The sequence below is a fragment of the Haliotis rufescens genome, unplaced genomic scaffold (genome assembly GCF_023055435.1).
Source record: "Haliotis rufescens isolate VD_foot unplaced genomic scaffold, xgHalRufe1.0.p SCAF_64, whole genome shotgun sequence".
In the NCBI taxonomy this organism is placed as follows: Eukaryota; Metazoa; Mollusca; class Gastropoda; order Lepetellida; family Haliotidae; genus Haliotis; species Haliotis rufescens.
In genome coordinates, this window is record NW_025964355.1 from 574,076 (window position 1) to 597,909 (window position 23,834).

Consider the following 23,834-nt stretch of genomic DNA (forward strand, 5'->3'; position numbering starts at 1 on the left):
ATTTCATCAAGTTAAAAAAGCATGAAGCAAAGGCCATAACTCCATACAAAATAAGTTCTTATAACCATCTTTTGGAGTTTGTACCTTAGATAAGCACGGGAAGTTTCATTTATTAACTTCAGTAGTGTCCAAGAGAACCTGGCAGTATATGTACCAAGTTCATAAACAAGGGACATAACCCTGGGAAAAATATGTTGTCAACACCAACTTTTTGGATTTCTTTGTTCTGTTGCAATTCAGTACCTTTGTTTGCAGATTCTCTATCTGCACCTCTGTTTTTCAGTACGCGTTTTCCTTATGCCATTTCTAAGCCTTGCTCCTGGAACTCGAAGCCATTCTTTTACACAGGTCACCATGTACTTGTCAGTGGCTTGTAAGAGCCCAGCTGCAGGCTTCCTCCTCAGCTTCTGTTTACAAATGATAGCAAAAAATGTCAGTGTGCATATTATAAGTCATTGCATGCACTCTCACAGTTACAAGTAATGGACTTCACAAGTGTGTCAAAACAAGTTATTGATAACATAATGGAATAATAGATGGGTAATACCCTGTTCACATGCACCACCTTACATATGTGTGTATATATTATTTAAATTAAGTCTTGACACCTGTTAATAAATACAGGGTTCACTCAAGGAATTTTCTGCCATGGGCCCTTTATGTGACAATTTCATATATTCCCTTGGTACACCTGCACTTGCCCATATAGCACAATGTTAAAATGCCCCATTGTATTTGAAAATGTGGGCCTTTTTCCAAATTTAGGGGCTAAAAGCAGAAGGCCCCACCCAAGAATTATCGGAAGTCCAGTAAGTAAATTGATGAGTTTATAATATGTGTAAATAAGTAAATTGAATTTTGTGTAATTATATACGCAAATAACCCCTCCCAATATTGCATGGTAGATCCCTAATGATCTGTTTCTTATGTCAATTAAAAAAGATTTTATAACTGACATATCACCCTATTAATTTAGCCCAATAAACATCCCCAATAACCACATGATAACCCCCCTCCTCCAATATTGCTGGCAAACAGTTTTAGGTGTGCAATCTCTCTTGTATGTCCATCAAAAGTAAGTCAGCATGAAATTTCATTTGGAAGATTACCATAGTAAGTGTCAGGGGCCCTTAATAGGGCAAACATGATAATAAATATATGCTTATAAATATTTCAATCAGAAACATGTATCAGTTGGTTAGGGTTTGTTGTTTAACGCCTCACTCAGCAATATTCCAGCTATATGATGGCGGTCTGTAAATAATGGAATCTGGACCAGACAATCCAGTGATTAATATCATGAGCATCAATCCACGCAATTGGGATCGATGACATGCATCAACCAAGTGAGAGAGCCTCACCTCCCGATCCCATTAGTCGCCTCATACGACAAGCATAGTTGCCTTTTACGGCAAGCATGTGTTGCTGAAGATATCTTCTACCCCGGATCTTCAATATGTATCAAACTTGGAGTAAATATCCCATACTTGATACATCTAAAGAAATTGAATCCACTCACCAGTACTCTCTCAGTTGCTCGATTTTGGAAAAGCTGCTAAGAGTTCATTCAGCTCATCCATGTTTGCCAATAGGCAATGGCTGAACGTCTGGTTTTCTTAAATAGAAATATAAGAATATTATATATCAAGTTTGTGTAGCAGCAGTGAGCACTTATCTATTATGATGATGATGTCAAAAGGTTGATAGGAATATTGCTCAAAACATAAAAGTAACATTTAAATAAAGCTTTGGCCATACACATATATCAGGTCCTTTCCTTCATACATCTTATCTCGTATATTTGCACTTGTACATACAGTCCTTATCTGGAGCCATGTAGCAGAAATAATTTCCCAGGGAAAGTAGTTTCACTTTAATAGCCATAGCCCCATCCATTGAAAAGCAGTGAGAAAATCCCTATATTGACATAATATTGAACAGATCCTGTGAAGTCTGGTTACCACAAAACAGATTTCATTTATTATATGATACCATATATAAGTAGATTACCGGTACATCATGGTAAACCAAAACTGCAAATAAACGTTTATTATTAAAAGATCAGATACAACGGTATGTACATATTACAAACACTTGTATCCAAAAAAATAGCAGGAAAGTATTAGGGACAAGTAATTTTATGCACAGTTTCATTGCTTGTAAACATAGAAAAGGGATAATGATAAACTGAAATAATATCTCTTTAGTTAGAATAAATCAAATTTGAAACAAGGCTCTGGGTGTTTTTCTACAATGGATAATCATAATGTCCTGAAAAATCTGTACTGAAGTATCTATTCTTCCTCATCAAAGTTTTACCATTAATTTGAATTTTGATTAAATAAATGACATTTTAAATTGTCTTGTAATATTTATTTCGCATCAATTACCTTTGAAATAGTACATTAAAAAAAATTAATTCAGTATTACATCACAAATGTACATCATAAAGTCGAGGAACAACTGTACGGTAAAATTAAGAATATAATTACTCAGTTTTAACTTTACTCTTTTGTAGTTAATATCTGCTAAATATAAACTAATAATCCATTCTGAAATAGCCATATCTCAAAACCTTAATCGATCGATACAGATACCATACATCAGTATAACTATAAGATCGATACCGTATATGAGTCATTTTCAAAATTTGTGAGATATTTCGTACCTATGATTTTCAAAAAAGGAATATTTCTTTTCCTTGATTAAGGTTTACAAGTCAAAACAGAATATGTTTTAGAGTTAAGGTGGAGAGTTTGCAACCTTAATGAATCCTAGTATTGCATTTGTAGACATTTAAAAACGTAAAATGCAAATTATAAGTCACTACTGTTACATGATTTAAAGTAGGGATTTATTTTTAATTGTCAGTTGAGCTGAGTTTTTTTAGTGACCATATCCTTTTCTGTGAAAAGTTCTACACAGAAAAGTTCCAAGAAACCAAATTGAAGATAATATAAGAAACTGATGATAAGATTTGGTTTGTTAATTTACATTTTGATAAAATTTGAAGGTATCACACAAGTCTTCTTGTGCTAAAACATCCTTTGTTCTGGCATATTTCTTTTATAACATACAATTACATACTTATTTATCTGATAATAACAGATAAAACAATTTTTTTAAAGAATCTTATCAATATTTACTATAATTTAGGCTGATAACAGTAGTGACATGGCATGTAACAGTAGTGACAAGCATAACAGTAGTGACTTTTTTGCACAAGAGGAATTGTAATATGACTGCCACATTCCACCTTGTAACGCAACAAACATGGGTATCAAAAACAAACACATCATATCAATTGAATAAACTTTAATTTGAATACAAAAACCTCTGTCTCGCTAGTCACCATGTCAGTTTTACATGACAAAACACCTGTTGTAGAAGGAATGTTAGGTAACTCTCAGAACCACATAAACATTATTATGGGATTATCTTCTGTCCCCTCTCTGTGTTACATAATGTAACTAGTGTTACATACGGAAAGGACTTTAACACGGTCCAAAAACAACTTCTAATTTTGATAACATCATTAACAATTATGAAACAGGAATTATGATATTTGCCTTGTAAATGTGTTTACAGACATGTGTATTTCTATTTGCGTCTGTCAAGGCGTTCTTTAAATCTTTCCCACATGTTGGTAGGAACCGAGAAGTGTCTTGTGTTTTGAGGGATTAGCTTGGGAATAATGCCAAGTATATTGTCAAACATATACCAGCAGTGGTCTTTCATTCTTGGCCAGAAGAAAAGATTGTCATTTCTCCCAACATAGTGCATGGACTCAATGAAGAGTTCACCTTCACCTGTATCAATGATTTTGCCAGGATATGGCATTCCATCATAGATCAAACAGACCAAATTTCCAAGACTTTGTTGGGGCTTGCTTTGAAAAAGCTCCTGCAAATCTTCTTCTGCATCAACTTCAGGACTATTCTTGAGTTCAGAAATGGCTCGACCATCCTGCTCCATGCGTTCATTGGGAATCACTGGTGTCATCTCATCTTCTGCATCAACTTCAGGACTATTCTTGAGTTCAGAAGTGGCTCGACCATCCTGCTCCATGCGTTCATTGGGAATCACTGGTGTCATCTCATCTTCTGCATCAACTTCAGGACTATTCTTGAGTTCAGAAATGGCTCGACCATCCTGCTCCATGCGTTCATTGGGAATCACTGGTGTCATCTCATCTTCTGCATCAACTTCAGGACTATTCTTGAGTTCAGAAATGGCTCGACCATCCTGCTCCATGCGTTCATTGGGAATCACTGGTGTCATCTCATCTTCTGCATCAACTTCAGGACTATTCTTGAGTTCAGAAGTGGCTTGGCTGTTCTGCTCCATGTGTTCGTTGGGAACCATTGGTGTCATCTCATCTTCAGGACTATTCTCCATGATGTCATCTGGTGGTTCTCCTGTATATGTCTGTCTGGCTGAGGAAGAGTCCGCTTTACTTGAATCAATAGGAAGTAAGGGTACGAAGTGGTTTGGAAGCCAATTAGATGACCTCATATCCTTCCTTGTCGAACACCACATGATAAGTTTGGTATCACTGCCCTCACTTTGTCTTGGACTAATTTGTCTATGAAGATCACTTCTGACCTGTTTGTTGCCTTTATTTGGGTATACAGAATACAACTTTGTTTTCAGAATGGTGGACAATGCAAACATCTGCCATATTCCCATGTAGGAGCCAGGTTTAGTAATTGCAAGAATTTCATTCTCATAAATTGTTTCTATTGTTGAAGATGTCAGTTCAATGCCTGGGATGAAGTGATCAGAATACATTGCAAACTGCTTTGGTAAGGACCTTGATGATGGCGGAGTGATTCCTTGACACATGTAGTCATTGGACAGATACAAGTTCTTGTTCAAAACCTGTTCAGTGATGATTCTAGCTCTGATTTCAAACACATGATTTTCATTTCCAAAGGCAAACACACTACCACAGTGAGGCAGACAATTTCCATCTGCTGAAACTCTAACAGGATAAAGAATGTCTGTACCTGGAAAATCACTTGGCATCTCATCAATGACGTTCATATCAACGCATAAACCTGATTTTAATATGTCAACCTTGTTGAGGGATGTGATGTGGTAAGTATCGTTTTTCTCAACTTGAGAACACAATGATGCAAGTTTTGCAAAAGTTGAACATTTGTTCATTGCTGATAGTATTTGGGAGAAATGAGCTTCTCGAGAGTCAACACTTTTGTTTTTCAGGTCACCTTTTCTTGATCTCAGAGATATTCCATCAACATTTGAAGACATGTTTTCCTTTCCCTGGGCTTTTGGTGTTTTTGCCTCAGCATCCTTTCCATACTTTACAGATTCAAAGGAAAACTGTTTTAATTCATGCCCCTTGCATACAGCTGAGACACATGTACAACTGATATCCCTGTAGGATATATTCTGAGGGCAAGATGTAAGCACTTGGTGTATTTTCATTGTCCCTGGAACAGGTGGTAGTTTCTTCAACACCAAACCTTGGTCAGCTTTGTTGATACTTTCAGAAGTGATGTGGTACAACAGAATTTTAGAACCTGTGTTCAATAATTCACTGACAAAAGTCTGTGCATTGGTTATGTCATGGCCATGCAAAACAAGTCTATCAGCTGAACGTTTAAGGGAGCCACCAACAGCGTCAGGAATGCCTTTTCCATGTCCTGATTCATTGAAATTCCAGGTGGATGAAGTAAACCCATTTTGAAAAGGTATAGTGCTGAACAGAAAAAAGTTTCCTTTCTGACGGTACTGTGTGACTGGTCCATCACTGAAGAAGTGAATTGTTTCAACTTGTGGATTTGTTCCTCTAATCTCTTCCAGAACTGGTTTCATGTGTGTCCATACTGCTTGCGGTCCATGGTTTAGGGAATCAGATGCCGTGCAAAATGTGTGAGGATCAGTGCTACCTCCTATGTAAAACACACCTGTGTGAAGTGTTATTTGTGTCTTGCTTGCACCAAAGTGCATACTCTGCACCTCTGAGGACATTTTCCCATAGTAATTTTCAGAAAAGTCAACATGCACAAGGCATTCTTTGACACTCATGTTTTGGACTTTGTCTCTGTAAAATGCATACTGATTGGCAATGTTAAAAGAATGTATCTTGTATCGGGCCATATGTTGATAAAGATTGTCCCTCAAATCTGCAATTGTACCCTCTTCCACTTCTTTCACTGTAATAGCAACTTCTTTTCTTTCAATCTCACCACCATGCTTTACTGATCTCACCTCCTTCTTTGTTTTCCACTGAAGCCATGTTGTAGGTTCATTAATGTCCCGATTCTTTATGGGAATTGTGACATCTTTACAAGATGAACACTCTCCATACATACAGGCTTTTTCCATCACGTCACAGGAAAATGTTTTTAACAGCTCTGTTGGACTTGATGTCTTGACTACTCCAAGTGAGTGCAATTTCTTTACAACAAGTCTTGTGTTTTCATGCATCTTACACATGCAGGTGTCTCTGTCTCTCTGAGTTGGTGGCTTTATCCAAAATGGCCTCAATCTGCTGAAAGACGTGTAGCTTATCTTCTCCTTAGGATGTTCAGTTTTATATTTCCGGTATATGTTCAGTATGGAATCCAAGAGTAGATGCTTTTGTTTCTTAACTTTGTTTTTTGTGACTGTTTGCTTCTGCCCTGGAATAATATGACTGTTGTCAGAGCGCTGGTAAAAGGCATGTATCTTATGTTTTAGCCTTTGTGAATAACAAACGGATCTCCTTTTTCCTTGGTACAATTTGGCTGAAGACAACCCAAGAATACTTATTGCCTTTGCACGAAACTTGTACTTCCTTAAGATGTTTCCAGACACAATTGAGGTTAAAGATTTCTTCATCTTTCCATTTCCTTTCTTGTAGCTGGTCTTTAGTTCCTCCAAGAGAGCGTGGTGAAAATCCAAGGTTTTTTTTACAGTTTTCACAGACCCTGTTCGAAGTATGTTTTTGCTTCTGGATCTTGGTGTTTCAGACAGTTTGTTACTCTTCAGAGATCGATGTAATTTCTGCCTCAAAAGTGAATTTCGTTTCCTTTCAAATTGAAGTTTACTTCTCAAATAATCATTTTGTTTGTAGCACCTGTTCATGACCATTTTCCGTTTGCTTTCGCTCACTCTCTTCTGTCTTGAACTCTGAGCTTGGATGGGCGGTGGACTTTCTGGAGACATTGGAGGTGTCATAAAAATTTTCCTATTTTTCTCTCTGGCTCTTTGATCTCTTTTTCTTTGTGTCCACTTTCTCCTCGTTATCCTCTTTCCTCTCTCAGTTTCTGAGCCTATGCTGATTTGGTTTTTCTTATTTCTCAATTTTTCTTTCAACAGGTACTGTCTCCTTCTTTCAGGGTCTTGATCTCTCCTTTGTCTGTAACGCCTTTGGCGTTCCGCCGCACTCATGCCCATCTTCAGTTTTATGGCACTGAAAAAGCCAAATGAATGGTTGAAAACATATAACATTTAAAGAAAATGTCACAACAGTTGAACAAACATGTATTAACTGACTGGAGAAACTATGATGACAATTAAATCAAAGCCATCAGAGTCTTCTGAAATATTACAAGAAAAACATACACAATATTCATAGACATGTCCAACTGAATAAATTCGGTCTCAAGTTAGCTTATCTCTAATCATAAAAAAAACTCTGTCACTTTTGAAAATGAACTTATTTATAACCAGTTTTGTCAAAACCCTTATAACCCTTTGTCACTACTGTTACATTTTAGGACCCAACTGTTACAGAACCACTAAACCCATTTTATTGGAAAAAATATGTCTACCAATCAGGCAGTTCAAGTCAATTTTTTTAAACTTTAAAAAGATATGTTTTAAACACCTATTAAGATTAAGAAACACTAAGTTACAAGATATTCATTCAAATTGTTAAAACCCCAAGTCACTACTGTTACAATTCAGTGTCACCACTGTTACATATAAATTTTCAAGCAAAACTATAAGTGATTTAATGAAATCTGAAACAGTTTTTGTGAAATAGTTTTTAATGAGAAATGCAACTTTGAAAGTATTTGTAAGGAATTGAAAATTTAATCTCCAAAACCATTTCCTTACAACATTAAATCAATTGTCACAACTATTACATTTTCTGTCCCCACTGTTACAAAACAACAAAAACACAGGAGATTGGAACACTTATGTCAATTAGTTAACACAAATCTGACAAACTATGTCCAACTTATATTATTCTTCCAAAACAGCTATGAAAGTAAGATTACACTTTTATCAATACACTTTTATCAAAATGTGTCACAGATTTCTAAATCTGTAGTCACTACTGTTACAATTAAGTGTCCCTACTGTTACAAGTATTTGAAATACCCATTACTGCTTGAATCACGATTGTCATTCTGCTAATTTTGAAAATAAATTCTTAAAACTTAATTGAAACAAAGTATATTAGTTTGATTTGTTATGTAAGTAAAGCAGAAACTGTATTTAGAACCATTTCAGTCACAACTGTTACCATCCTTCGTCACTACTGTTATTTTGCCTTGTCCCTACTGTTACAGATACTTGCTCTATTGCCTGTTTTTTGGCCCTGCATTTTTGCACTTTGCAAGACCTTTCAAGCAAAATCATTGTATTCACTGTGGTAATTATCTGTACAAACTCTCCTGAATTATTCTTTCAAAGTTCCTCTAGAATACTAGTTCAACTGACGATATGTCCTCACTGTTACAATTTCTGTCCCCACTGTTACATTTTAAGACAAATGACACTGTAACAGTAGTGACCATAACAGTTGTGACAAATCACTGAACTTTCATTTCTAAAACAATGATTGGTCCCCTAGGATCAAAAGGCACATGCTTCTCAAACTCTGCACAAAGTGTAAAATCATTACACACATGCACACAAAAATTGTATGACATAGGTTTTGTTTTAAGTCCAGTAACAGTAGTGACATATAAAAACATGAGATATGAGAAATGACTCACCTTATGTCTTGTAATTTCTTTATTTATGCAATCTCCAAAAAAACAGTTGCAGCCATGTTGACATCCAAAGAGCAAGGCTTTGGAACAGGAAGTAGTATAAGCAGTCAGCTAGGGAGACATCATTTATTCGAACAATATACTTGTGATAACAGTAGTGACATCTAACCTTGTGACAACCATACAAAAGGACAAAAATAATATTTAAAAAGGTCAAACATATTTAAATAATTTGTAATACTTACTCTAAGCTTATCTGTATAGATTCATGCAAAAAATGTCTGACAAAAACTAGTTTGTGATTGAAACTGAATATCATGAAGTTGGGCCATCAGGCTTGTGACAAGCAAAAATGGGCAAAATTTGACACTTCAAAGTCATTTTTTTGCGTTTAACTATATTTTATTGTTGTATTTTACATTGTAGTATGTTGAGACAAAAGGAACAAACAATTTAAGATTAAAACACAATTTTTTAGTAACATAATTAATGAAATACTAACATATAACAAAAAATCTCACAAATTTTGGAAATGACTCATATATATATATAGGCCTAGGTCTATGTAAGGTATCCAAGTAGATCTTGATAAAATTGCCCACACCTGTAATACGCAGTGATCATTTACAAAAAGAGCCGTCCTTTCATTTCGCCCTTTATCCAGAAAATGTTCAAAATTCGCAAGTAACTATGACATTAAAAAAACATGGCGAAACCGCATTATCGGTGGTTCGAGAAGGGAGCTAACTCCGTTGAAAAACTGGTCAATGCTGAATGTTGATGTCATTGAGTATATTGTCATATGTGCGTTGCTATAGGTCTATCTGTATTTACCTCATGGGAAATCACAGGAGGCTCATCTCTCAAAAAAATGTTTGCAAGTAACTTAACATCAAGAATTTCTATATACAAAGCCACAAAGCCTTCGTAACTTACACATATCGTAAGAGTTTACGATTGAAATTAAGATACTTTTACTAATATTTACGACCGATCCACAAAGCGTTCTTAATCCGTTCGTAAATTCATCGTCTTACGATCATTGTCGTAAATTAAGATTGTCGCTCTCCTGTGATGGAGGTAAGAATATAGGGGGATTCCCCAATGACGTCATTAATTTACAGGGGAATCCCTTAACTCTATTAGCAGACGACGCCAGTCATATTATCAACCGATCATGGATTGTAGTCAACCATTGACATTGAAACGCCCAAGGAGTAAGAATTGGACTAACAGTGAGTTAGCCCTTCTAATAGAGGGTGTTCAGTCGAAGAAAAACGTGTTGTTTTTGTCGTTTAGCAACAATTTGACGAACAGCATGAAGAAGAAAGCATGGGAGGACATTTCACAGAGGTGAGTGATTTAATGAAATTGTGTGTGTGTGTGTGTGTGTGTGTGTGTGTGTGTGTGTGGAAGGGGGGTGGGGGATGGGGTGGGTCATATGTCTGGTATAAACTGGAGTACAAATATGTAAATAATGATCACGTAAAACATCGATGTTTTATGTTGAATATTGCAGAGCGAGGAAAGCGTTCTGACGGTAAATATCTGTAGGCTATCTCACCAACCTGTCAACAGGGTCTTACTTCATCAACCCGTCTTTGGTAATAACTTGATGCAAAGGATATACATAAGCTGGAACTAGCGCTGCAGTGTCACGGGCAGCCATTTTGACACTTAGAAACAGTGTTAGAAACTAAGAGTTTTGGTCCACTAGTCCTTATAATGATAACATATAGCAAAACCCTTAAAATGGGCCAATTTCGACTAGTCCTTAGGATACCTTTACTATTGGGTAGTTTGGTAAGGACTACAGGACTAGTGCCAATTTCTAACGTTGTAGAAAGGGACACAACTCTATCCGTATTTTAGAGGAGACATTCTCTCGATACATTATGTATATTCTTGACTTATCTTACTAAGTTCACTTATCTTGTTTCAGCATCAGTGCAAACAGTGGTGTCAAGAGACTCTCCCAAGATGTTAAAAAGAAGTGGATGGACTACAAGTATGTGTATAACACACAGAACAATTTTGAACAATCGGGGACCTGCACTCTGATTTCTTAATCTCACTTTGAGGCATGCTAAAATAATATTTGTTTTATTGTTACCTCACTACTAATGGAATTGGATCTTGATGAATCTTGGTAAACAGTGTTTATTCAGACCCATTTATTTGTGTTATTTGGATAACTATGTCAAATGGGAATCATTCTGACTGATTCTCTCCCCAGTGACAGTCCTTTGTGTGGCCCAGTGGTGTTTGTCATGCCAGGACCTGCCTGTCACAGGTTCAAAGACCAATCATAATACATAGCTTGTCATCCTCGTACAGTGCTTATGCATTTCATTAGTGGGAAACCACTACAAGCCTCTGTCACTTTGAGCAGACGCAGTGTGATATGACTGAAACACTGGCTAAAGCAGAGTTAAACTCAACTCACTCACTCACTGATTAGGGGAATAAAAACATAAGACAAAATTGTGCCTGCAATTAAAATCGTATTTATTAAGTCCATAAAAAATAAGTTGTCTTATTCATTGTGTGTCACATATTTAAAGGGGAAAACAAATACATTGTTTTACACTTAAAGTGGCCTCCACCTCCCCATATAGCCACACCTTCACCACCAAAACATATCCACTGAAATAAAAAATAGTAATCATGGTAATTACTGGCAGTTCAAATTAGCAACAGGCAGTCTGTACATTGTTGATATATATACTTACCATGCAGATTATACATATCAATAAACATCAGTGATTTGTTATGACTGCTAAGTTGTGCAGTAAAACCAAATTTGGCAGATTTGTATTTATTTTTTAACAAGCAAACAATTACTAGTAAAGGTGGCCTCCACCTCCCCTTATAGCCACACCTTCGCCACCAAAACATATCCACTGAATAAAATAACAATAATCATGGTAATTACTGGCAGTTCAAATAAACAACAGGCAGTCTGCACATTGTTGATATACTTACCATGCAGATTATACATGTTGTGTGTACCTTTATAATGTAATAGCAAGAGAGAGATGTATAAGTGAAGTAAACTTGGCTTTATGAAATACTTATCAATGAACACCAGTGATTCAATATGATGGCTTAGGAGTGCAGTAAAACCGAACTAATGACATATTTGTATTTATTTTTTAACAAGCAAACAATAACTAGTAAAGGTGGCCTCCACCTCCCCTTATAGCCACACCTTCACCACCAACAAACATATCCACTGAAATAAATAGCACTTGTTGCACGTTATGCTGAGGAAAGAAGGGAGGGGGTTACCATACACAGGATGCCCTTGCCAATAAGAACAAGGGTTGAGGGTGTGCAGGTCCTGGTGCTACGAAACTTCCAGTTAATTACATGAAAAGCTACTGTGGCAACTACCTCTGTCAATGTCAATTAGCAGCTCCCTCTGCTTGCCTAAGGCAACTAACGTTGTAAAAGGATTGTGGCAACTTCCGCCACCAGTGACATGATACCTACCACTGTTGGCCCTGGTAGCAACTACTGCTGCTTGGAGAAAATAGCAGCTAATGTTGTAAAAGCATCGTGGCAACTACCGCTAGCAGGGACATGATAACTACCGCTGCCGGCCTAAATGACAACTACAACTTGTGGGCCAATATATGTGGCAATTGGTTGCCCAACTTAAGCAATGTTTATGATGCCACAAGTGAAAAACCATGAAAGACCATGTTGCCAATGAAAAGCAGGTAAACTCCTAAAATAACAGATCTTTGGTGATAGTGAATTATGAGGAATGCTAATTACTGCCAATTACTGTCAGTATGTAGCACGCTCGCAACCCAAGTACCAAGTTGTCCGACTCCCCATTGTTCTTGGTGCCTTAGGTTTAGTACCTCCAAATCTGTTGACTGACATTGGGAGAGTACCCGGGTATGTTGCCAGAAATACAGCCCTGGGTAATGCAGAAGACTGCAGTGTTAGGGAGTCTTAACATTCTCAGAAATGGTTTGGGACGGTTTAGCTTGGCAGCCCTTCCTGGGAGAAGTCCCATTTGCTGTCTGGGCTGCATGTAGAGGAGGCAAGGACCCTGAGCTGATGATGAGCCTAACAAGCCTGACTGTGCCAGATCAGTCAAATCAAATTGGCTGCATTTTTTGTTTAACCCGTAAAAAATAATAATAATAATAATAATAATAATTATAATAATAATAATACCATCTTTGCCATGCTGGTGGTTTTGACACAGAGGTCCATCCATGGTAAGACCCGCAAGGGCGTCATGGAAAATCATCAATACAAAATTTTTTGGAATAGGCCTCACGCCTGTCCAGGCCAACAAACCTGATCTGGACCTTTTTGAAAAGTCTAATGAAATCATTTTTGTTATTGAATTTTCTGTCTCTTTTGACACTAATGTGATTGACAAGATGGAGGAAAAACATGGCAAATATGCAGATCTCGCTTTCGAAATGTCACGCTTACATCCCAAGAACCAAGTTGTCCAACTCCTCATTGTTCTCGGTGCCTCAGGTTTGGTACCTCCCAATCTGTTGACTGAAATTGGGAGAGTACCCAGGTTTGTTCCTGGGAATAAAGCCCTTCTGACAATATGTGTATTGCAGAAGGCTGCAGTGTTGAGGAGTTTTCACTTTCTCCAAAACATTCTTAGTGGGTTTGACTAGGCAGTGCTTCCTGGAAGAATTCCCATTTGCTGTCTGGGCTGCGTGTAGAGGGGGCAAGAACCCTGAGCTGATGATAAGCCTAACCAGCCTGACTGTGCAAGGATCACCCAAACCCAATTTGCTGCATTTTGTGCTTTAATCTAATAATAATATCTCCTGCAGGACATTCAGCAAAGTCATTTGCACGAGATACAGTGTGTGCTAAATACAGGCGTCAGGCTCAGCACACCATGCCTAATTACCAACCACATAACTACGGTCCTGAAAGAACTGCATTGGCTACCAGTTAGACTGGGAATCTTGTCACTGACAAATCTCTTTCACAGAATCAGATTATGGTTCCAGCAGGTTGTATTTGGGATGCAGACAATCATTTAAGAGTTTCTGGAAAGAGTAGAAGGGCAGGTGGATTTTTGGCTGGAGATGGGTCACTGTTATTGAACACAGATATATATGAAGTTCAAACTAAATCTTGAGTCCTGAGCCAAGGAAGGGGTCACCAAGGTGGATGGAGTTTTGTCTGGAGCTAGATCTTGGATCTCTGTTGCTGGACACAGCGTGGTGTGAAGTGATATATAGATCTGAAATGAAATGAAGCCAAGGTTCACAGCAGGAGAGTCACTGCAACCTTCATTAGATTATTATCCTGGGACAAATTCAAGGAAGAAATCTGTAGAAATACAAAAGAAACCCGACATGAGAACAGGCATTAAAAGTGCAGAAGTGTGGGGGGGTTATGGTAATAGTAAATTGTTTCTTTCTGCTTTTACATGTTTAGTATATTTTGAGCTCTTGCCAAAACTTTCATTCATTCTGGCTGATATCTTGTGACTGGATTCACAGCTGAAAGGAATAGGCTATGAGGATGGATTCACTGAAATCCTCAATACTTGATACTTGGCTGATGGTCTGTGACAGGCTGGAACCACTGCGCCCAGGAACAGGGCTGACAATGGATTTCATCAAAGTCTGGCTGTAGTCTTGTGACAGGTTGCATTCACTGCTGAAGATGGAATCATCCAAATCTGGGCCCAATGACGTCTGGCTGATTGTTTCTTCATCTAGGCTGCATGCACTGGTAACTGAAGGCAGCCTGAAGGTGGCATCATGAAACTCAGAGCCCAATGACGTCTGGCTGATTGATGCTTGATCTAGGCTGCAAGCACTGTCAACCTGAAGCTTCCTGAATGTTGAATCATCAAAATCTGGGCCCAATGACGTCTCGCTGATTGTTGGTAGATCCAGGCTGCATTCACTGTCGACCGGAAGAGGCTGGAAGCGAGAAACAGCGAAATCTGGGCCCAATGATGCCTGGCTGATTGCTGTCACTGTCAACTGGAAGAGGCTGGAAGCTGGAAACATCGAAAACCGGGACCAATGACGTCTGGCTGATTGTTGGGAGATCCAGGCTGCATGTGCTGTCAACTTGAAGAGGCTGGAAGGTGGAAACATCGAAACCCAATGACGTCTGGCTGATGTTCTGACTCAGGCTTGATTCACTGCAAATAGTAACAGGCATGAAATGAGGTGGTGAGAGTTCAGCAATAAACTCTTCGACGATTGAGGTTTGGCTTGCACTGGTGCCAGCAGGGAGGGACATATCACATGGGCTTGGGAATATGTTAGCACTGGTGGCAGGGAGGGACATATCACATGGGCTTGGGAATATGTTTGCACTGGTGCCAGCAGGGAGGGACATATCACATGGGCTTGGGAATATGTTTGCACTGGCGGCAGGGAGGGATGTATGATTTTGGCTGGGGAAGACATGTCTGCTCTCTAATAGAAACATAGAAGGAAGGTCATTAGTGTCAGTACAGTTAGAAGTAAAGTTAGGATAGTCTGAATGAAGCACACTGGTATTTGGACTGAAAAAACCTGCATTATGAATATTCAGATACTCGCTTGGGATGAAGGATGGGAAGGAAATAGGTTGTTCAAACTGTTGTAGGATGCTGTTGTAGAAGATGGAGGATCTAGGGGTGGGGCATATTAGGCTGGTGGACCTCATTGTAGGACAGGAGGGGATGACAGCATCAGTGTCGGGGCAGGGAGGGTCATCCAGGTTCACCCAACTCTCACTGGGACACAGCATGTCTCTGAAGTATCAATGTGGGATTTATTTAGATTCATTTCACACAAAGGACAAAATACAGGTATTGACACGTGTTAAGCTTGTTTACATGAGTGGTTTACATTGTGTACTTATACAGGGATTTTGATGGAGACAATTGGCATGAGGACATTTTCATCATTTTATCAACGATATATAAATATATACCAAATTTTAAAACAATCTGTTGGACATTTTAGATGACAATCCATGTCCTGGAAAGTGAACCGATCTAAAAACCCTGCCTTGATGAATGTAAAAGCTAGAGTTCTTGTGTTTTGAAGTGGGACATGTCAATATTATGTGTGTTGTTTAGATGAGAATACCTCTAGAGTTGATCTTTGCAACAGATCAAGGTGAAACACAGGAAAAACTGTAGAATCCAGATAATCGATCACAACAACAGAAACCTGTCAAAAAGACAGACATGAAGTTACTTATAACATCTTGATGTTTTATCAGTATAAATAGATCGGGCTTTTCTATATCGAAAGATGCTTTTATGTTATAACTATAAGCATATTTCATGGCTAAAAGCTAAATACCAAAGGTCATGAAGACAGTGTTAGCGGCAAAGTACATATCTCCCACACTTGCTAGGCATGTAGTAATGACAATGAGGTAATAAAAAAAACAACCTAGGACCTGTTACAGGGTGAGAAATTAATTATATTGTGATAATTCATCTTTATTTTAACAAGTCCACAAAAAGTATCTGTTTAGAAGAAAGAGAATAATGAGATTAATAATAATGAGGAAGAAAGAAATAACTTCAATAGAACATAAAAGTACATAAAAATGTGTAGTCACTGGTAATGTACATTCATAGTCATTGGACATAGTTACTGACTTTTGATTTGAGATATCAATTAAATGATATCAGTAAATTTTCATGATTTTATCAACCTTTGAGAGGACATTCTTCTATATCACATGTATCATCATTAAATAATGAAAGTAGTTTGAAATCGGACATTTTGACTGACAAGTCAGTTTCCTAGTAAAGCACAATATATTTCTGTGAAAAACTTGATCAGCCCAATTTTGATACACCTTATATATTCCCAGTTTACTGGCCTGCAATTGTCTATTGGCATCATTTCAGTGGGTATTTCTGTTATGATATGGACAACTATTAGCTGACGTTAGCAGACTACAGCGATTTGGGTCAAATATCGGCCTCTGGGCAGGTCTAGGAAATCCCTAGACCAAACGGAAGAATACTGGACTTGAAGTGCAGTAAGGATTCCAACCAGATTTTACTAAAAATATCATTAGACCTTTAGAAGGTCTAATGGACATCATTCTCAATTTTCCAAAGCACATAACTATTACGGGACTGGAAAATATCCCAGTGCGTATGACAGCCTGTGGCAGTAACTTGCTGCTTGCCAAAACCTGTCAGTTTGATGGATCTTCCCTAGACTTTTTTGCGAAAGAAAGCTTTAGCGTTTTAGCCCACAGTAACCGATGACGGTTTAGGCAACACCCCATCATTTTCAGTAGATCTTAGTGTTCATGTATGGACCTTTATTAGCAAAGCTTACTAGACTGAAAGAAAGGTTTACTAGACTTGGGCTACGGACTGGTGGCTAAAGTCACAGACTGTGGTTTAGGTGAATCGATGACGTTTTTGTGTGGGGCCGTTCATAAACATGATCAGAATTGTGGTCAATTTGGGGGTCGAAACAACAGTGGTGGCTCCAGAATTACCGAAATACTCACAACGTGCGTCTAAATATGATAGGCAAACAAGCTGATAAATGAAGGAATAGATAATACAACACTAATCTAAAGGAAAACGTAAGCAAAATGGGCTTCAAAATGTTGAATATTTGCTGGTTGTCAAAGATGGCCTGTTTTGTTTACAATGCCAACAAAGACAAATCCGGAGACATTTCGGAAAGGAATTCATGCAGAATAACATCTACAAACCTGTCTGCAGAAATAATGAAGACGTTTGAACTCAAACAGGTCTCTGAAATCTGTTAAAATAACAACTGAGATAGCAACGATACGCTTCTGTCAACGAAGAATCGTAGGAGCCGGGTCTTGAACTTGTTTTGAACTGTTACCGTAGCAACACCGGAAATAGATTTTAACCAAAAGTTTTTTGTATTCACGAATGGAAATATGCCTCTATGTCCAGTAGAACATTATATAAATCATAATCGCAAAATAAAACTTACATTTAAAAAAAATGTACTGCTGGTTGTCGACTCTCTGTGCGCTGCGTTAACTTTGTAACATGTAGAGACGGAGCCTGGCGGAAAGGAAACTAGTCAACTCGTTCACGCGAAGACCCGCAAAATATCACGCAACATCAATGCCAATCGTTAGCGATATTGGGAGTTAGTCTCTTTTAGGTTTAAACGTGACATGACGGTGCCTATGAAGATTGAAGAAAATATTTATTCAAGGGAGGCTACAACCCTTCGGTACATTAGACGAATGGGTCACCTTCATACTTTTATTATACTAGAAGTGCCGACTTCCTACATTTGCCGCAATTGGTTCGGATTCGGCTGTCCGTATACGCGGGACAGATTACATTCATATTTGTGTGTAAAAACGAAACATAATCACCATGGTTACATACATATAATTAAATAAACACGCGCCTATTTATATTCACAATTCACATTCTGACAAAATGAATCCCAAATAGGCCCAAGTATTATATCCTTTATTTGTAAATACCACACTGTGTTTGTGGGCTTTTACAAAATGTAATAGTCTCAGACTTGCATCACTTCTGGATTTCCTCCCATTCTGAGCAGACACGCCGTTTGTATAACTGAAAAACTGTATAATGCGGCGTGAAAAGTCACCCACTCACTTACATGACATACCGACCCGTGTAGATCCGGGTTAGAATAGGTCTTCTGCACCTGTGCTTGTCGTAAGAGGCGACTAACGGGATCGGGTGGTCAGGCTCGCTGACTTGGTTGATGCTACCAAGACGATTATGTTCAGGCAGTAGTGATATACTCAGAGTATTGATGATTATATTTCTTTCCATCTTTGGCTTGGTTTTTTTCGTGTTTATCACCGCGTTAACGTCACTTCTAAACACTGTGCTCACAGGTTCCTTCTCTGTTTAAGGTAAGCAGGCTCACAGAGTCATTATTTTTACTTTATATATGTGTGTGCATTTAGGAGATAAACCTAGCTATTGTGTTTTTAAATTTGATGTAGTCCCACTGTAGAATAGATACCAACCTATAATTTGGAACCTCGCGCTAAAGCGCTCGGTCAAGCGCTAAATCAAATTTCAAAACACAGTAGGTTTATCTCCATTCTACCACGACGGCAACAACGCTATGAAAACGGCGCTCTTTTGCAACGCGTAATAACACAGGTGCACAGGTCCGCAATTTTAGAACATTCCGAAAAGTGGTCACGGGTAGTTATATATGTAACAACTATTACTAAAGTTCAAGATTAAAAAACACTATAGTCGTGAGTAGTTCATAATAAGTGTTCAAAACACATAGTTTTTCAAAAATCCAAAGAGAGATGTTTTAATTTCAATCAAACTGTTGCACACTGTTGTACACTGTGGACTGGCTGTCGTTTCTCGGAAATTTGTGCGAGAGGTCATTTCTTTGGAAATCGAACATGCCACATGACGGGTAATAGAAAAAGGTTTTAAAATGCTAAACGAATATATTTAGGCTGCAGACGGGCCGGATATTTTTAAATGAGGAATCTGCAGCCTAAACAGCGTCTGTTCAGTCATACTCAGTTGCATTAGTAATCATATGGATGTCCCGCAGGCTCGATCAATCCCAGTAAATCTGCTTCTTTCAACTAGATCTAGTTAATGTAAACACATGATTGTCAGCCATTGACAACTGTGAGGTGTGGAGTAACCGTGATATAGGTCAAGTTCTGCCACATCCAAGTTCGGGGTGGAGAGGCATTTACTTTGATGATATTATTGTTTACTGGGGGTAATTGCTGACTAACTAATAACTCTTAGTCATGTTAAATGTATATTAGAATGTTAATTCATAACGTTTGCTGTAGAAATATATTCGTTTAGCATTTTAAAACCACCGTCCGATCTCATAAATCGCCAAGGAGTTTGTAGCCATACACTAACATATTTTATATATGTATTAACATACTGGAAAACGTGTTTCAACTTTAATCTAGTCGCGTATAAAGACAATAAATTGATTCAGTGCAAATCATGTGCAAAGTGAAGTACAGTAAGGCATATTTCATTCAAAATATGTTTGCACATCTGCATGTTGATAACTCGTTGAGTATGCTTGTTGCGTCTCATTTGAAACAGTCATTGTCCTAATTTTATTTCTTAATTATGTATTTGGTGTTTCAAGAATATGTAGATCTACCATATTTTTGCTCATGATAAAACTTTGCCTTCATAATCATCTTTCATAAATTGTCAACATCATGTTGAATTATTCATGCAAGTTATATTCAAAACAGGTGCATTATACAATCATGACCATCACTAAGTCTTGTATTACTTACTCAATATCACTATCAAGAAAACTGTTTCACATATCTTTAACAAGTGTTATTAATTGGTGTTTTGTATGTTTAAGGCAGTTTCTTCAGAATTTCCAATCTTCAGCTTTATCATCAGCATACTTCATTATATGGACCGATGTCATTGCATGCTACAAGGTATGATGTTCATGTTGATAATAATAATATTTTCATAATAATACCTTAATAATTTTATGCTTTTGTTTGTGTGAACATATTCACAATATCTGATATACCATATCATGAAAGTGACAGTTGGAATGTGTTTTCTGACATGGACAGACATACACATACACATCAAGAAACAGTATCATAAATCTGTATTAAGGTAGCGGCCATAACATTTCCGAGTCCCGTGATGGGATTCGAACCACGGACCTTCTGATTTGAGGTCGGACGCCTTGTCCACATGACCAAAGAGGTTAACCCCTTCAGCAAGCTGACAAGGTAAGGATGTCATCTGTGGGATGACTCCACGCCCTGCTACATACTCCCCCGTCAACAGAAGGCACGCCCCGGGCCGCATAGTAGGGTACTGAGGCTTATTTTGCTCAAATTTAATATGAACGTGCTCAGCCCCACGTTGGGCGCCAATGTAACGGCCATAAAATTTCCGAGTCCCGTGATGGGATTCGAACCAGGGACCTTCTGATCTGAGGTCGGACGCCTTGTCCACATGACCAAAGAGGTTAACCCCTTCAGCAGGCTGACAAGGTAAGGATGTCATCTGTGGGATGACTCCACGCCCTGCTACATTAATATGCTTACATACAGGAAAATTAACATGTGTATGCAATGACAAATTGAAATGTATTTCGTTCCATGCTTCCAGCCTGGTATCAGCTGAATTTGACTCTTTCTTAAAGACAATACAGTGTCTTGAATCTATTAAGCAAACTATTCATAAACTTGTCACTGTATTGTAGCCATGTAGATAGCATTTTAAAGGTGTATTGAAATCCCTTGTTATCTGTTTTTTACTTCATTTCATATTCCAGAGTCTAAAATGCGTCACATTTCTGCATTTTGTGTACTGTCCACTTCTTTTTGCGTGTCAGAGTAGATAAAATTGATCCAGTTATCCTCCCAGAGTTTGGCCTGGATCCTACTCGGAATTGCTCACAATCATTTGTCTCTGGTATATTGCAAAAGTGTTATGTCATGTTCAGAGTTCATTTTTATTTTGTCTTACCAAAACTGAATTAATTTTGTGAGTAACATCAAGCGACTTTGATTCTTTTAATCCAACTTTGATTGGCACCTTTTGATGTAACCTGGAAGTGCCGCCAAGTTATTCCATGTACAATTGTATCAAAAACTACTACCTAATACATATGTGACGTAAAATGTCCTGCAGTGTGAAATTTGAACTTCTCACAACTGTCAATGCGGCCAATTCAACTTTGAGCAAAAGGTACTAGATAGTGAAGTAACTTAATGTTTACAGTGAGTCCAAGGTTCGATGTAGGGCTGAGTAATTATAACTTGAAATAAGGAGTCAATATAATGTGTATTTTTATAGCAAGGTGATTGGAACCCATAGATAAGGTTTGAGCTAACAGATCAGTGATAACGGTATTCGGTATTCGACTATAATTATTTCATAAGCATGATCATTTTTTTTATTTAATCCATTTATAGTGTGTGAAAATATTCATAGTTAATATTATTACTGTTATATATTATCAAGAAATCGCTTACTTTTTGCCCAATATTTAGATAAAGGATAATAAACTTGTTTATTCTTGGGTAATTGTTATCTTTCCAGACAACATCATGCTCCAGTGAAGTATGCTGCTATGATCAAGCTGAACCTTGGCTAATTGGAGACCATATGCTAATGATATTATCCAAAACCTGTTGCATGGCTAAGTACATTAATTTTGTAATCCACTTTGATGGAACATTTTGTACATAACAACAATAATAACAACAACAACAATAATAATAATTTATGTTTCATTACTTGCTAACCTGACTGAAAATTGAGTGAGCTTACATCATTGCTTGTTTGTCCAGAATCTACCATGCATTGTCTACCATACTTTATGAGCCATTAATAATTTTATCATTGTGATTATTGTTATTGTTGTTCTATTCCCTTTATGACTACTGTTTCAATACACTTGAAGGTAGTTAGAAAGTTTGTGTAGTCAAAATTTACATACCTGTTCCAGTTCCACTTTCAGAATGTTGTGCAAACTGCAATTTTCTGAAGTTTTAAACTTGCAATAAGGATTTTGTTTGACCCAAATTAAAGAACCATACATGAAAAATAGTGGCAAGCAAATGCTGTTAACATACTATAAAGAAGAAAAGTTAATATTTCACTCTTTCTTTAATAATGCAAACATAGTTTTTGTTGCAATTTCCATTAACATTTGTATTGCTGTTGTGAATACCCTAACATGTTTATTGGTGAGATATTCTCTGTTATTGTTGTGAAAATGAAGAATATAAGAACAAATAATACAGAATATTAATACACAGAAATAGAATACATAGTTTACACTAACAGCCATACAACAACCACATGTATCGCGGAATGAAGTAGTTCCTCTAAAGAAGTGACATGAGTGTATGTATGCTCACAGTCACATCTTTTGTAGTTTGTTTACAACAAATATTATATAGTCAAATAAGATCGTCATTAGATGAGAAAGGTCTGTTAGGAGCTACCTCAGTAAGTCAGTTACAATGACAGCGCGTCGTAATACATGTACATCAAGTACAAGACCTCAAAATAGCCGACATGATCAACGTGAAAGGAAAGATTTCCGAAGTTGTTAATGAACGTGCGTCAGTCATCATTGATCAGTTGGCAGGTCTTTGAAAGGTGATATAAAGATGTGGCAAACAGATACTAAGGTACATTTATAGATTGCCCTAGACTGTCACTGTCAGTCTAGACATGGATTATGTCTATACTATGCTAGTTTGGATGTGCATTTTATTTTGCCTTTTATTTTGCTTTGTTCGCTAGAATGGGTCATAGCGAGCATATTTGTGAACGATAATGCAGTCAAACTCGCTGACTTTCCTCAATGTATGCTACAACAAGGAGTTCCAGATTAAAGGGTATAAATGATCAGAAATAATGCTTCTGTGTGTATTCGTGCTACGGATATCCCAGGGTTTTCCCCTGTAATGTGAAAAAAGTCCATCAGTGTTTTCTTCATTTCAAGTATACAGTCACATGAAAAAGTATGAACGTGAAATTATGTCGTTCATACACTTATGAATGTTAATTTGTCGGTCATGTCACAGACTTCTCGTCCAATGGAAAAGCTGTATATTGTGTAAACTTCACATTAAAAAACAACAAAGTCTCCGCCGTACTATGTTTTCAAAATCCATTGCCTGATAGCTAATTCATTAATTATCCCCCCGGCATATAATGCGGGGGGGGGGGTATAGCGATCAGCCAGTCTGTCTGTCCATCCGTTATCATTTCCTTTTCTGGGGCAGAATTCGAAAACCATTCTGTGTATTTGATCGAAACTTGGTAAATCTATCAGGCACATACTGAAATGGTGTCTGTGATATTTTGGGATTTTTCTAAAAATAAATTCTTAATTT

General features: G+C 37.6%; 3 protein-coding genes across 3 annotated transcripts; all 3 read right to left on the reverse strand.

Moving 5' to 3' along the window:
- Positions 1-3,187: 3,187 nt before the first annotated feature.
- On the reverse strand, positions 3,188-6,427 carry LOC125375972. The gene has a single exon (XM_048387080.1). It carries the CDS (start codon positions 6,352-6,354, stop codon positions 3,601-3,603), a length of 2,754 nt encoding a protein of 917 aa, XP_048243037.1. The 5' UTR covers positions 6,355-6,427; the 3' UTR covers positions 3,188-3,600.
- Positions 6,359-7,407, reverse strand: LOC125375963. Its single transcript, XM_048387060.1, has 2 exons — positions 6,462-7,407; positions 6,359-6,399 (listed from the first exon to the last, which is right to left on the reverse strand). The coding sequence occupies exons 1-2, from the start codon at positions 7,405-7,407 to the stop codon at positions 6,359-6,361; spliced, it is 987 nt and encodes a 328-aa protein (XP_048243017.1).
- Positions 7,408-14,455: 7,048 nt separating this feature from the next.
- Positions 14,456-17,798, reverse strand: LOC124127335. The gene is made up of 3 exons (XM_048387061.1): positions 17,667-17,798; positions 14,875-16,141; positions 14,456-14,711 (listed from the first exon to the last, which is right to left on the reverse strand). Exons 2-3 carry the CDS (start codon positions 15,711-15,713, stop codon positions 14,456-14,458), a joined length of 1,095 nt encoding a protein of 364 aa, XP_048243018.1. The 5' UTR covers positions 15,714-16,141; positions 17,667-17,798.
- Positions 17,799-23,834: the final 6,036 nt, after the last annotated feature.

Coding starts and splice junctions, on each gene's coding strand:
- LOC125375963 (XM_048387060.1), bottom strand. CDS start 7,407: ATGGGCATGAGTGCGGCGGAACGCCAAAGGCGTTACAGACAAAGGAGA. Junction 6,400..6,461: donor AGACAGAGACACCTGCATGT/GTAAGATGCATG, acceptor GGAGTAGTCAAG/ACATCAAGTCCAACAGAGCT.
- LOC124127335 (XM_048387061.1), bottom strand. CDS start 15,713: ATGCTGTGTCCCAGTGAGAGTTGGGTGAACCTGGATGACCCTCCCTGC. Junction 14,712..14,874: donor CCAGCCTCTTCCGGTCGACA/GTGAATGCAGCC, acceptor TGCCACCTTCAG/GCTGCCTTCAGTTACCAGTG.
- LOC125375972 (XM_048387080.1), bottom strand. CDS start 6,354: ATGGAAAAAGCCTGTATGTATGGAGAGTGTTCATCTTGTAAAGATGTC.